The following is a 15497-nucleotide window of genomic DNA, read 5'->3' as shown; positions in this document are numbered from 1 at the left end:
GAGTGACATCAGGAGTGGGAGGCTGACCCCACTGGCCCCAGGGCCCCCCGACCCCGGGGTCAAGGCGGGGGAACCAGTCCCTGGGGAGCCCCGGACAGACGCCGCGGCCTGGCCTGCCCCCCTAGGGTCCCCCCATCCCCCCCCCCCGACCCCGGGGTCAAGGCGGGGGGACCAGTCCCTGGGGAGCCCCGGACAGACGCCGCGGCCTGGCCTGCCCCCCTAGGGTCCCCCCATCCCCCCCCGACCCCGGGGTCAAGGCGGGGGGACCAGTCCCTGGGGAGCCCCGGACAGACGCCGCGGCCTGGCCCGCCCCCCCCAGGGCCCCCCTCCCCCCCCCGACCCCGGGGTCAAGGCGGGGGGACCAGTCCCTGGGGAGCCCCGGACAGACACCGCGGCCTGGCCCGCCCCCCTAGGGTCCCCCCATACCCCCGACCCCTGGGGTCAAGGCGGAGGGACCAGTCCCTGGGGAGCCCCGGACAGACGCCGCGGCCTGGCCCGCCCCCCCCCAGGGCCCCCCCTGCTCACCGACCCCGGGGTCAAGGCGGGGGGACCAGTCCCTGGGGAGCCCCGGACAGACGCCGCGGCCTGGCCCGCCCCCCCCCAGGGCCCCCCTCCCCCCCCGACCCCGGGGTCAAGGCTGCGGGCCGGTGCCCACTCCGCCCGGAAGCGCGTCCCCAGGGAGGAGAGGCCCCGCCCCGCCCCCCCGCGCGGCCGCAGCGCGGTCCAGGGGTCACACGGGGGCGGCGCCCGGGGAACCGGAGCTCGGCTCCCGCCACCGCCCACCGAGGGGCCCTCCGCGCCGCCCGCGAGCCCCGGGCCTGGCTTCCTGGCGCCGACCAACAGCTCCGGGGAAACCCGACGGGGGACACGACCGCCCGAAGGCCCCGCAGCCCGCGCCGGGGAAGCCGCCCTCCGCGCCCGCGCCCGCAGCAGCGACGCCCTCTTCAAATCCGACCAATCACAGAGGGCTCCGAGGCCTCCGCGCCCCGCCACTGGCCCCGCTGGGAGGCGGGGCCTTCATCCCGCCAATGGGAGGCCAGCGGCCGGCAGGGGCGGAGTCCCGTGTGGGCCGCCCCGCTCCGACTGCGCGTGCGCGAGGGCAGGACCACGGCGCCCCTGATTGGCTGCGGGGCGGACGGCGCACGCAGGGGGCGGAGCCGAGCTCACGTCTGCGTGACAGTTGTCGCGGGGGGAGGGCGAGCCCGGACTAGGGGGAGGGAGTGTAAATAGAGCGGAGGGCGGCGGCGTGTGGACCCCGTGCCCTCTCGGGGGGCCCGCGGGAAACCCCGGAGGGAGATGGACGAAGATGAGCAAGAGCAGCGGCGCAGAAAGGTGGAGGCCGGGAGAGCGAAGGTAAACGACGGCGCCTCCTCCTGCTCCTCCTCCCGCCGTCCCAGCGCGGGTTCCCAAGGGCAGGTCCCGGCGACGGCTGCTGTCCCCTGCGAGGAGCGATGCGGTGCGCCGGGGACCGCCGCCAAGGCCTTGCCCTTCCCGCCGACTCGGCTGGAAGCCGCCTCCTGACCGCCGCCATCTTGAATCCGCCGCCCTCTGCCCGGCCCCGCCCCCGTGGCGGCCGCAGCCAATCACCGGCTTGGGGACGTGCGTGGGGGGTGGGGCTCCCGCGCGTGGAGGCCGGGCGCGGGGCATGCCGGGATTCGCGGGGGTGCGTCTGCGCGGGGCGGGGAAACGCTAGGCGGGTGGGCGTGGTCTGGGGCGTGGTCTGGGGCGTGGCCTCAGGAGCTGCCCCGCCCCCCGCTAGCGCCGCGGCCGCCTCCTACTGGACACTACCTGCAGATTTTTGCTGTTCCTGGAATTATGCAGCTTTTTTTTTTTTTAAACGTCAGGAAGTCTTGGAGTGTCGGTGCGGGGGCACCTGAAGTGTTGACATTGCACGGGGCCTGCCGCTTCCCCTTCTCTGGGGCCCAGGTGCGGGGGGGCCCTGCTGCAGCGGCCCCCCGGGCTGGCCTTCCTGGCGGGGCCCCACCCCTGACCGAGGCGCCTGTGGGTGCCCTGGGAGCTGCAGGCGGCAGGTGGCAGGCCCTGCGGGGCAGGGCTGAGCGCGGGGTCGGTGTCACCTGTTGGCAGGTAGAGCCGCGTGAAGGTGCTGTGTCGGGGTTGGCAGTGGCCGGACCCTGGGGTTTGACACAGACCTGGTCACCGGAGATGCTCTGCAGGAGCATCCTTTGAAGGAGCCCATCGCAGCGGGCCGTGGCCTGGCAGCAGCGTCTTGTGGCGACAGGCAGGGGACAGGGTGGCCTTGTGCAGCTTTCGTGCGAAGAAGAGACCTGGACTGGGGTTCAAAGAGGGAGGCGGTGGCTGGCAGGTGCCCGGCACCGACACGGGCCAGAGATGAAGAGGAGCTGGATTTGAATACTTGGCTTGTGTTCCTCCTCCCCCTCCCCCCTCCCCGCCCCCACCTGCGGTAAAGGTGCATGGAGGGGTGAGAGGAAGGGTCACCTTGTTGCAAGATGAAACCGGGCATCTCTTGTTGGGAGGCCCCAGGCCAGAGTCGGGCATGACCATGTGGGAGGGAACCCCGGCACGGGCTTGACGGGGAACGTGGGGCTGGCTTGGAAGGCGGGCTCTGTCCCGCAGACACGGATTTTCTCGCTGAAGTGGCCTTATGTGATTTTCCTGTCTGTGAAAGTGAGCACTTCTGTTACATTTGCACAAGCGGTCCTTAGATGCATTTGCTTTTATGAGCACGGTCGTCATTTGAAGGAGCCGACGTCCCCTCGTGACCAGCCGATGTTCGATCTCCTATGTTTGAATAAGACCTTAGTGGGAGACGGTGTGTGGACAGAGTCCAAAACCCTGTCAGTTTGAGGCGCTGAACGGAGCTGGGTTGTGTCTTCTGATGGGTGACATTCTGTGGAGGTCCCTGGTGCATTGGTGAGCTGTGTCATGAAAAATAGAACATCTGATTCCATAAAGGAGGATCTTAGATTGACCTGGCTTAATTAATTTTTTGCTATTTCTGTACCTTGCCTCAGATTCTATGGCTAGGAAGTTTTGGCTAGGCTATATATTTCCTCATTTGGGGGGAAATGGGGGCAAAAAGAGATTTAGTATTCACGTAGTTTTAAACCTTAGGCATGTCTTGATTAAGCTATCATTCTTTTAAACAGATGTATTCTTTTCAGTTGTATTTTTCTGAAAACTGCCAGGGGTTAGGAAAGCTATTTTGCCAATTGGCCGTATTGCTTTCTCTCGTCCGTATGTAGGCATAATTAACAGTCCTCGTTATGGGACTTCAGAGAGAATTCTGAACTTAAATGCTAGCATCGCAGGTATTAATGAAGGCAGAGTTTGTAGGACAGGGATCTGTTGGTTGACGTGGGTCTGGTGAGGTTTGGCTGAGTACACTGAGCCAGCCCCAGAGCCTCATGTTCCCCACCAGCTCCTTGGCTTTGTGGTTCTGTTACTTTTTTCTCACTTATCTTTGCCTTTACTATTTCTCTACGTTTTTGCGCAGCTTGCTCACTTCCGACAGAGAAAAACAAAAGGTGACTGTGCGTATCCGAAGAAAAAGACGGCGAAGAGGAAGGGCCCGGCTGTCGATGCGCCTGTCCAGGAGGAGAGCCCGGTAGCCACCGAGGATGGTGGACCCCTGGGAAGAGGAGGGGATGTTTGCAGAGACACGTCATGCAGCGACACCCCTGACGGAGCAGGAGCAGCACAGGTAGGTGTCCTCAGCGCTGTGCTTTAGCATTTTGCTTATCTTTTTTTTTTTTTTAAGATTTATTTTTATTTATTTATTTATGATAGAGAGAGAGAGAGAGAGAGAGGCAGAGACACAGGAGGAAGGAGAAGCAGGCTCCATGCCAGGAGCCTGACGTGGGATTCGATCCCGGGTCTCCAGGATTGTGCCCTGGGCCAAAGGCAGGCGCCAAACCGCTGCGCCACCCAGGGATCCCCAGCATTTTGCTTATCTTCTAGTTGTGACCCGTGTGACTTCGATCTGCTTTTGCCCATTAAAGGTGGGAAAAGAATTTGACTTTACAAAAAGGGAATATATTTTTGTGTTTTCACTCCGACTGATTTGATCTTCTATGATTTTGGGATTTTGATTGACTGAAGACAAGTGTCAGCGTAGGTTCTTGCTTGGAAATTTTATCAGTGTGGGTGTGGCTGTACGTGTCAGCCCCTTTCACAGGCTTGTCTTTGCACACTGAAGCCATAGTATTCCTTCGCCTGCTTATCGTTCTTTGCTCTTTACCTTCTCTCTGAGTGGAATGAAGAGGGAATGAGTGCAGGTGTTGCACAAATGGTGTCTTGCTGGATGAGGCACCACCATCCTTTGCTTGAGGCCCCGTGAGCTGCAGGGGCAGGTGTGGCCGACTAGTGGATGTGGGTATTGAGGGCGCTGAGCCCGCTGGCCTCCTGATGGCCTAGAGTGGGATCTTGGGGCCTTGCTATGTACACGGAGCAGGAGCAGCTTTAGGTGTTGGCTAGAATGAGCTGGAATACGGGTGGCTGGAGGCAGAACTTGATGAAAAATCATCATGTATCTGTTCTGCTTCACTGGAGAAGTGGAATCATTGCCAGCAGTTAAATTTATGATACCTTACCACATCTGGATTTTTTACTTTTTTTTGAAAATTTGGATGACTTAACTGTTGTACTCCCTCATCTGGGGAGCATCTGGCCAGCCGATCCCATCTCACCCCTTCTCCTCCTGCAGGCCAGAGGGTCACCGTCATCCTCTGTGCTTGTCTTGGGGTAGAGCAGCAGTTCTCAGCAGCTGTCTCCGTTGCAGCTGTGCCAGTGAACGAAAGCTATGTTACTCTTCTCTGTATGTTTTCTCCTAGGCCCTTTTTTTTTTTTTTTAAGATTTTATTTATTTATTCATGAGAGACACACACACAGAGAGAGAGGCAGAGACACAGGCAGAGGGAGAAGCAGGCTCCATGCAGGGAGCCTGATGGAGGACTTGATCCCAGGGCTCGGGGTCACGCCCCGGGCTGAAGGCAGATGCTCAGCCACTGAGCCACCCAGGCGTCCCTCTCCTAGGCATCTTGAGGAGGAAGCCTCCTGATTTATGATTATTTATTTTATTTTTACTCTCAAGTCAGAGAAATCTTTTTATATTAAATTAAATCTTCTACATGTTTTAGTTTTTCACTTTGAAATAATGTCTGGCTTAACAAAAAATTTGCAAAAATTAGCACAGGGGTTGTAGATACCTTCCACTTAGGCTCTTGAAATATTACTATCTTGTGTTATCGGTATGGTATCATAATGTTTCATTTGACACTGAAACAATATCATGAGCTAATTGATGGAGCTTATTTAAATCTTCTCTACTGTCCCACTACTGCCCTTTTACCCGTCCAAGGTTCTGTGTTGTATTTCAGCGCCCTGCCACCTCAGTCTACTCCATTCTGGGTTAGTTTCTCAGTCTTGTTTTTTTTTTTTTTTTTTTTAGTCTCTCAGTCTTTTTTTTTTTTTTTTTTTTTTTTTTTTAATTATTTATGATAGTCACAGAGAGAGAGAGGCAGAGAACAGGCAGAGGGAGAAGCAGGCTCCATGCACCGGGAGCCCGATGTGGGACTCGATCCCGGGTCTCCAGGATCGCGCCCTGGGCCAAAGGCAGGCGCTAAACCGCTGCGCCACCCAGGGATCCCCCTAGTCTCTCAGTCTTAACTTTTCTTTTTAAGTTGGCCATCTTTGAAGAGGCCTTGCTGCTGGTTTTTTTTTTTCTTAAGATTTCATTTATTTTTGAGACAGAGAGCACAGAAAGGGGGTGGGGCAGAGGCAGAGGCAGAAGCAGACTCCTCACTGAGTGGGGAGCCCGAAGCAGGACTTGATCCCAGGACCCTGAGATCATGGCCTGAGCCAGAGGCAGATGCTCAACCATTGAGCCACTCAGGCATCTCTCTGTTGCATTTTAAGACTAAGAAAATAATCCTCCTTGGCTGGATGCTCTGCCCTCAGGGCCACTGAGGCTGCAGCCTCCCCACGTGGCCCTACATGGAGGCCCCACCCTGACCCCTGGGCAGACACTCTTGCTGAGCTTGAGGAAAGGACCCCATCTTCTGAAACAGGAGGAAACAGCCTGGCCTGCTGGGCGTGGCAGCCCCCGATGGCCTCTGGGCCCCATATCACTGTGAGGGTCATTCTTCCCTTTTGTGGAACGATAACACGTGGTCGTGTTTGTAGAATCCCAGAAGTCTGAAAGATCTTACTCCAGCCTGCCTGCCTGTTTCCTGTGATGCAGACTGGCAGTGTCTGCCGGTGTCAGCTCCACTTCACTTCCCTTTCTGGCCCTGGCTGGTGACTGGCTGACTCCCGGAGTGATCTCTGAGCCAGCAGTCGCGGCCACGCCCGTGGTTTCTCTGCAGAATGCACATGCTCCGTTTTTGCAGAGAATTCCAAATCTTCAAGTTCTGGGCCCTCTTTGCTAGCGGTTCTTCAGAGTTCCTCCCCTCCGTCTTACCCTGAGCTGGAAGGAGCAGCAGGCCACCCCTGCTCACTGAATATCCTGCGTCTTCGCTCGCAAGTTCTGCCTCCCACTGAGCACAGTGCAGCGAAGCTCTTGGCCACGTGCGTCCACCGGTCACCTTTGCTCCAGCCTCCCAACGGCACGTTTTCCAATCCTCTTGGAGGCCTCGCTGGAAGGGCCTGTGGCACCTTCATCTCTGCCAGCGGCCCCTGCCCATCACCCGGTTCCAGAGCTGCTTGCTCATGCGGAGGTGTCTCTGACAGCAGCACCCCCACCTGCTTCCCGGGTGCGTCTTGGTCAGCTTGGCCCTGTGATGAAATACTGCAGGCTGGAGGCTCACACAGCAGGCGCTTGTCCTCTCATGGTCCGGAGGCTGGACATTGAGATCAGGTGTGGGCAGGGCTGATTCTCCTGTGGACGCTGTTCTCCACGTGTCCCGACCTTCCTGTTACAGGGACACCAGGCCCCACCCTGTGAGTTCATTTAACCTTAATCCCCTCCTCAGAGGCTGGAATCTGGGGGACACCAGTCAGTCCGTAACGGGGGGAGGATGTGATAAATCTGAAGGTCATATTGAGAGAAAGGCTGTGGAAGGCTGATTGGCGCCATGGCGAGTGGCGTGCTCAGTGACCTTCACGGGCTCAGAGTAGGAGAGAAATACTTGACCTTTGTCTTTTAAAGGACAGAACATGTTGCCTGAGGATCAGAGTCAGCTTGAAAGTCAGAGGCTCAGGCTAGAGAGTCCACACTGGAGGAGCATCCGAGCCAGGACGACGTCGTGGAGAGACAGGTCGGGGTGGAGGAGCTTCCGGCTCGCAGGGCTCTGTGCCCTGGCGTTCCCCGCCAGCAGGGTCACTGTTAGTCAGGGTCACTGTTAGTCGGCTAACGTCTTGCCCGTTTCAAGGGAAGTGTCATGTTTGATGTAAAGTTCTAAGGCGGGGCGTTTGCTCCTACCTCGTGGATTCGTCGTTTTCAGGTGCTGAGCTGGTGCCTTCCCCGCCCCGGCTGGGGAGTGAGTGATCTTCCCGCCTGGGTGAGGGCGGTGTCTGCGGGGTGGGCGGTCGGGAGAGCCTCACGCTGCCCGGGGCGGGTCGTGGTGCCCGGGGCGTCCTGGCGTGAGCGAGACCGCTGGGAGGGGCCCTCCGCCCGCAGACCTCTGCCTGTGCTTCAGTCCATTTGTAGTGGAGACGCTGAGTGCTGCGACCCAGTTTTCCATACATAGGGCAGCTCCGTTCGTCTGCGTTATCTCAGCTGGTTGAGGGGCTTGGGGGAGCAACGGTGCGGGAGGGGGTGTGCGAGGGCTCTGCTGTCCTGCAATGACCACGGCAAAGCATTTTGTTTTTTTTATTTATAACTTATTATAAGTACTACTTCCCTACTTCAAGCCGTGATTTACACCCAGAAGCTGATGAAATGTGTGGGCTTCTCTAGAAAGATGTGCGTGTTCATTCAGGCAAAATCTTGCTTACAGGGGTGTCTGGGAGGCTCAGTCGGTTCAGAGTCTGACTCTTGACCTCAGCTCAGGTCTGGATTTTAGGGTTGTGAGTTCAAGGTATGTGTTGGGCCCCACACACAGTGGAACGCACTTAAATTTTTTCTTTTTCTTTATTATTATTTTTTTTTTTGCATCCCACATGTGTTGTCTGTGAACGTGTTGATCTTTCCTCTGCCGGTGGTCCTGCCCAGCTGACTGTCGGCTGCAGAGCTCCTCTGCAGTCTGGTGGCTATGGATGAGGGAGAGAGAACCTTCTCTGTGTCTGCTGGCTCTTCACGTGGTGGGCAGTGGTCAGGCTGCCATCAAAAGCTGTTTTATCATAGAGTTGTTACTTTAACGAGCTGATGGTAATCATAAGCCAAAAATGTAAAATCACCATGTGTTATTCCTTTTTTTAAAAAATATTTTTATTTATTTATTCATGAGAAACAGAGAGACAGAGAGGCAGAGACACAGGCAGAGAGAGAAGCAGGCTGCATGCAGGGAGCCTGATGTGGGACTCGATCCCGGGACCCCAGGATCACGCCCTGGGCTGAAGGCAGATGCTCAACCGCTGGGCCACTGGGGCTGTCCATCATGTGTTATTCCTACTGGGTTCTCAGAGACGTCTGTTCTAAGGTTTCCAAAGGCTGGAGTTCCACACACAGCAGTGAATTCCTGTGATCTCTACATCCCTCCCCCTTTCCTTCGTGATGTGGTTGTCAGGACAATCTGCTGTTTATCCCAGAGAATGGACCGCAGTTTGGATTTTGTTGTTTGCATCCCCGTGGGTTGTTGGGAAGCTTCCTCTGACACCCTGGCCCTCTGCTATAGTTTCTGTAAACTGCCACTTCCGTCTAGAGTAGAGGCTTGGTCAGATTATGGTGGTGGTTTTTTCAGAATTAATTAATTTCCCCTTCAGAATTTTATTTACATTCAAGTTAACGTACCGTGTACTGTTATTCTCAGGGGTAGAGGTCGGTGATTCATCCACCGTGTACAGCGCCCAGTGCGCGTCCCATCGCGTGCCTGCTTCATGCCCGTGCCCCAGTGACCCTGTCCCCCGCCCCCCATCCTTCCAGCAGCCCTGTTTGTTCCCTGCGGTTGAGAGTTGTGGTGGTGGTTTCAGCGGTAGCCGGCGTGTAATTGTGCACTTGTGTCGGAAGGCACGCGGGGCCTGTGGTCTCTGGTGCTGCTTGGTGTCGCGGCTTGAGGCCCAGTCTGCGCACTTGTCCACCCGAGAGGTCCTCCTGAGCTCCCGTGGCCGGTGTGGGTTCTTGCCCAGAACTGTCATTTCCCAGGACCACAAGATAATCACGTCTCAGGTCTGCCATTCCTTCCTTATGGATTGTGACGTTCTGTGGGGAGAGCCTCCCCTCATCGGTGATTGGTGACCCCGAGGTCCAGTTTGTATGTTCCCAGCTTTGACCAGGGAGAGTATCTTTAGTTTGACCCTCCACGGTCATGACGATGGCTTGTTTCCTTGCTTTTGGGAAAAAAATGTCGCAGGTCAGCTTGTGTATTTCCTGCCCCAGGCCTGTAGCCGCTCATTTCTCTGACTCCTGGTTCCTCTTAGTGGGAAAGAGTTTTCAGAAACATGATCTGGACGTTAGGGGTTTCATTGCTTTTAGGTCATGTCAGTGCATAGTTAGGGTTTTGTTCTACAGGTTGAGTTAATACTGACATTTTCAGATCAACAGGTTGCAATTTACTCAAGTTTGAAATTTCTAACATTAAAAATATATGTTCCTAACATGAACATAATTACCCGGTAATCTTTATATATAGTTTTACAATACCAATATATTTTTTTTAAGATTTTATTTGTTTATTCATGAGAGACCCAGAGAGAGAGAGGCAGAGACACAGGCAGAGGGAGAAGCAGGCTCCATGCAGGGACTCGATCCCGGGTCTCCAGGATCACACCCTGGACCGAAGGCGGCGCTAAACCGCTGGGCCACCCGGGCTGCCCCAACACCAACATTTCTTTGTACTTATTTTTGTCCTTTAGATATTTTCCACAGTCATATTAAAGTCACTTGAGATAGTTCTGCTTTGTATGATTAAGCTGGTAACTTAATATATTTATATTTATTTGTTTTATTATCTCTTCATGTTTTAGGGATTTTCATTTGTTTTGATTTTGTTTTACAATTATGTAAAACGTCAACATGGTTCTAAAATTAAATCTATAAAGTCAAAGCATATTCAGATAATTTGACTATGCCTTTCCCTTATGTACTATTTCTTGCTTTCTAGTTAACTATTTAGTTTTTTGCTTATTGTTACATTTCTTTCTTTATCTGTGTTTTAAAAAATATTCGAGAGTGAGCCTGAGTGTGTTAAGTGTGAGCTGGGGGGAGAGGGAGAAGGAGAAGCAGGCTCCCCATTGAGCAGGAGCCAGATGCTGGCTTCATCCCAGGATCCTGGGACCATGACCTGAGCCAAAGGGAGACCCATAACTGATTGATCCACCCAGGGGCCCCTATTGTTACGATTATAAAAACGAAAGTAAATATGTGCATATATTCTTTAGCATTTATTTGCTTTTAGTAGCAGGATATATTACATACTTTTCTGTATCCTGCTTTTTTCCACGTATGGTATCATGGAAATCACAGCAGTTTAAGCATCGGACTCTTGATCTCAGCCCAGGTCTTGATCTCAGGATCCTGGGTTCAAGCCCCATGTTGGGCTCCATGCTGGGTGTGGAATGAACGGATGAATGAACAAATATCTTAAAAAAATGAAAGTGATCTTTTATGTTTACCAATTTATCTGCCAATTCCAGGGCTTTTGTGTGTTGGTATAGACCCTATTTTTCATCGTGTATCATTTTTCCTGAAGAACTTCCTTTCAGCAGTTTTTTGGGTAGTGCAGGTCTGCTGATGAATTTTCTAGGCTTTTCTTTTTTTGTCTGAAAATGACTTTGTTGAGGGACACCTGTGGGGGCTCAGTGGTTGAGTGTCTGCCTTCTGCTCAGGGCGTGATCCCGGGGTCCCGGGATTGAGTCCCACATGGGGCTCCACACAGGGAGCCTGTTTCTCCCTCTGCCTGTGTCTCTGCCTCTCTCTGTCTCATGAATAAATAAGACAAATCATAGATTTGTCTCAAGTTACTTTTTGTGTATTGAGTACCTTGACTTTTAGAACTACAGTCTTGTTGATTTTTGAATTTTTTAAAGTTTTTTTTAATTTAAGTAATCTCTATACCCAATGTGGTGTTTGAACTCCTGACTCTGAGATGAAGAGTCTTTTTTTTTTTTAATATTTTATTTATTTATTCATAGAGACACACACAGAGAGAGAGGCAGAGACACAGGCAGAGGGAGAAGCAGGCCCCATGCAGGAAGCCCGATGTGGGACTCGATCCCGGGTCTCCAGGATCACGCCCTGGGCTGCAGGCGGCGCTAAACCGCTGAGCCACTGGGGCTGCCCTGAGATGAAGAGTCTTATGCCTTACCAACTGACTTAGCCAGATACCCCTGATATTTTGACTTTAATAAATGGAATAATCTCAAGTATGCCTGTCTTGAGTTTGTATCTTTATATCAAGTGTCTTATTTATGAGGTTTGTCCATGTTAAGAGCTATAGTTTATTCATCTTCGTTGGTGTGTAGTAGTTTGTTGTATGAATGTACCTCCATCTGTTTGCTCCACTGTTATTTGGCATTTGCTCTGTACATTCTTACATAGGTCTCTTGGTGTACATGTGCACATGTTTTTATTGAGGCTGTAATTATTTAATTATTGGATCAGTGTACACGTATGTTTTCAAAATGCACATGTTGAATCGTGTAAAACAGTTGTTTCTATTTTTAGTAGTGACATGTAAGGATCGCTTGTCCCATAACCTCTGTGATTGATATTGACAGCCTTTTTTTTTTTTCCTTCTGTATTAGCAGTTTGGGTGGATGTAGAGTGGAGTGGTTTTCGTTTTTTAAGATTTTATTTATTTGAGAGAGAGAGAGCGCGCGCAAGGTGGGGGCAAAGCATAGGGAGAGGGACAAGCAGACTCAGTGCAGAGCGTGGAGCCTGCTGTGGAGCTCAGTCTTACAACCTTGAGATAATGACCAAAGCTGAAATGAAGAGTTGGAGGCTTAACCAACTGAGCCACCCAGGCACCCCAAGTGGAGTGTATTTTAGTGTTGCGCAAGATTAGTCAAAGAAATTAGTGCTATTAACAGACTCAAAGAGAAAAGTTATATGATCATCCCAGTTGCTACAGAGAAAGCATGTATTTTTGTGAGAAGGTCACCTGTACTTTAACCTCCTTGTCAGGATGGCCTTACCTGATGAGCTGAGGTCTCCTCTGCTCTGGAGGAGCCTGTGTAGGATGGTGAACTGAGGTTTTGTTTGTGGGAAAGCCTTTAATTACAGACTCCACTTATTTAAGAATTATCAGACTATTCACTAAGGCTTTTTCTTAGAATTCACTTTTTTATCTGATCTTCTAGTTGGCATTTTTTCATAGGAATGTTCTCTTCTTAGTGGTTGTGGCACCAGTATTGATGACCCTCTTCATTTTTTTTTTAAAGATTTTATTTTTTCATTCATGAGAGACACATACAGAGAGAAGCAGAGACATAGGCAGAGGGACCGGATCCTGGATCCTGGGATCACGACCTGAGCTGAAGGCAGACGTTCAACTGCTGAGCCACCCAGGCATCTCTCTTTTTTTTTTTTTCCTAACATTTTAATGTATTTGTTCATGAGAGACAGAGAGAGAGAGAGAGAGAGAGAGAGAGAGAGAGGGGGGCAGAGACACAGGCAGAGGGAGAAGCAGGCTCCATGCAGGGAGCCCGATGTGGGACTCGATCCCGGGACCCTGGGGTCATGCCCTGAGCCAAAGGCAGACACTCAACCGCTGAGCCGCCCAGACATCCCGACCTTCTTCATTTTTTAAAGGTAATTGTGCCTTTATTAGTCTCACCACAAATTAATATTTATTATTCTTATAAAAAAATGAACTCCAGGGGTACCTGGGTGGCTCAGTCGGTTTTGGCTCAGGTCATTATCTCATGGATTGTGGGATCAAGCCCCGTGGGTGTGCACTTGGTGTCTTTCAAATAAATGCATCTTTATTTCTTTTTATTTTTGTTTTTTTTTTAAATAAATACATCCTTAAGTTAGTGTTTATTCTTTTATGTATACATTTATGTTTAACTTATGCTCTTACTATATATAGTTTCTTATTTTAAATTATGTTGGGTTTTAATTTTGTTGTTTTTCTAACTTCTTGAGATAGGTACACAGATCAATTTCCAGCCTTTAAAATATACATACAGTCAAGCTTATTGGTTTTTCTCTGTGTGTGACTTTACCTTCATTCACAATTTTTCAAATTTTTATTATTTTTCAACGAGTTATTTTTAATTACAGACTTTTAAAATTTTGTATGTGTATAGGTAAAGTACCATGTTAGGAGCGCCTGGCTGGCTCAGTCGGTAGGGCATGCGACTCTTGATCTTGGGGTTGTAAGTTTGAGCCCCACATTGGGTGTAGAGATGACTTAAAAATCAATCGTGGGTGCCTGAGTGGCTCGGTTGGTTGTGTGTGACTTTGGCTCAGGTTGTGATCTTGGGGCCTGGAGTAATGATCTTCTGAAAAGTAAACTTCCAGGAAAGCGTTCACTGTTCCAAGTCCAGCGCAGATCGCTTTGTGGCAGGACAGTCATGGGCACATAGGCTTCCCTGCACTGCAGCCGCGTCTGTGTCAGCAGAGGATGGGCCCTTGTAGGGGCAGGACTAAAGGTGTCTTTGCTTTACTCTGCCCATGGGGAGCTTTTTAGAAGTTTCGCTTTTATTTTTTTAAAGGATTTTATTTATTTATTCATGAGAGACACAGAGAGAGGCAGAGACATAGGCAGAGGGAGAGGCAGGCTCCTCACAGGGAGCCTGAGGCCCGACTGGATCCCGGATCCCAGGATTGCGACCTGAGCCGGAGGCAGACACTAAACTGCTGAGCCACCCGGGCGTCCCAAATAAACCATGTAAGCTTTGTAAGCAGCTTTAGATTTGAGTTTCTATAGGAGGTTATAAGCAGAGATAGAGTTGCAGAAGGACTTCATGGTAAATGTTCAGGATCTAGCCACCTTCCCGCACAATTTAAGTGGAGGGTCTGAAAAGGCATTTTCCTTCCGTTCCTTCCTGGCAGTTAACTGAGAAATGGCAGAAAGCAGTATTTGACCTTCCAGTTATGTGTCAGGAACAAAGGAAGTACGGGTCATCATCTTGTAAAAGAACCATCCAGACCTTGCTCGGAGGTCCAGAATTTCAGAGGAAAATCACCTTCACAGAGACTTGTATTGAAGGGTTAAAACATAGGGCTGTAGGAGGTTTAGGGAGTATGGTTCCAGAACCCTTCCGACTCCGATTCGTGTGGACTACCGCTGTTTATCATCTGGGTCCCTGGATGCTTCTACTTTCTGCTTAAGTTATTTCACAAGTAATTTGCAGGAGTAAGAATTAAACAATAAAGGGGCTCCTGGGTGGCTCAGTTGGTTAGGCCTCTGCCTTCAGCTCAGGTCATGATCCCGGGGTCCTGGGATCGAGTCCCACCTCGGGCTCCCTGCTTGGCACGGAGTCCGCTTCTCCCTCTGCCCCTCCCCCTGCTTGTGCTCTCTCCTGCTCTCTTTCTCAAATAAACCTTAAAAAAAAACTTTTTGTAAATGGATCAGACACGATACTGGTGTTTTTTATTCTTTCTCTTCCAACATCTTGCATCCTTGTGTTTTAGATGTATGCCCTGCTACACAGCATGGGGTTGATTCTTTAGAGTTACCTGACAGTCTTTGTCTTTTTAGTGGGTAATGTCATCTCTGATGTGTTTGAGTTTACATTTTATTTAATTTAGGCTTTCTATGTGTTTTGTTTGCTTTTTTCTCTTTTTACAGTGGGGATGGGGCTTTGGATTATTTTTTATCGGGGCATTTCTTGTTTTTAATTCTCTTTTTATCCATTTTGAAGTAATAATATACTTCGTTTCTATACCTTTATTTATTTATTTTAAAGATTTTATTTATTCATGAGAGACATAGAGGCAGAGACAGTCAGAGGGAGAAGCAGGCTCCCTGTGGGGAGCCCGACACGGGACTCGATCCCGGGACCCTGGGTCACGTCCTGGGCCGAGGCAGATGCTCCACCGCCGAACCCCCCGGGTGCCCCCCGTTTGGATTTTTTAAAGACGCTGACACCAGTTTGAACAACGAGAGGTTTCCCAGGCAGGACTCAAAGCTGCTTCTACTTTAAGTGTGACGGTACCTTTACGTGAGCACACAGGTTTGAGCCCTGCCGGGTGTCGGGAGGCGCAGGCAGTTCTGTGGTGTGACCCCTGTGCGGCCCGGGCCCCTGTGGGCGCTGCCGAAGGTCGCGCTCCCCGCTCACCTGTTCCCCTCCTGGGGCGGCCTGCGGCAGGCCTCACGCAGGTGCTGCGGTGGCTCCGTGAGTGCGTGCGCCGCGGCCCGCGGGGCCCTTCCCGACGGTGCCAGCCTCGCGTCCGCTCGCTGTCCCGGCCGACGCCTTCGCTAGGACTTCTTTTAGGTCCGTTCCTCTGCTCGGGGGTTTCTGCGCCCCGGGGC

The 15497-nt window shown here is 51.8% G+C and overlaps 1 protein-coding gene across 11 annotated transcripts in view; it reads left to right on the top strand.

Annotated features, from left to right (window-relative positions):
• Window positions 1-1161: 1161 nt before the first annotated feature.
• The window catches only part of PCNT (pericentrin), a 103054-nt gene continuing 88718 nt past the window's right edge, over window positions 1162-15497 (top strand). For 6 of the 11 annotated variants that reach the window (XM_025985473.2, XM_025985471.2, XM_025985474.2 and 3 more), the window contains exons 1-2: window positions 1162-1353; window positions 3476-3682. In XM_025985473.2, the coding sequence (XP_025841258.2) occupies window positions 1297-1353; window positions 3476-3682 (264 nt within the window). In that variant the 5' untranslated portion in view covers window positions 1162-1296. Of the gene's footprint in view, window positions 1354-1806; window positions 1927-3475; window positions 3683-15497 lie in introns of those variants that run through there. The other 5 variants (XM_072738484.1, XM_072738487.1, XM_072738481.1 and 2 more) reach the window with 1 other exon arrangement.

This window comes from Vulpes vulpes, chromosome 15 (assembly GCF_048418805.1).
Source record: "Vulpes vulpes isolate BD-2025 chromosome 15, VulVul3, whole genome shotgun sequence".
Taxonomy (NCBI): Eukaryota; Metazoa; Chordata; class Mammalia; order Carnivora; family Canidae; genus Vulpes; species Vulpes vulpes.
This window is presented reverse-complemented; position numbering and strand designations above follow the sequence as displayed.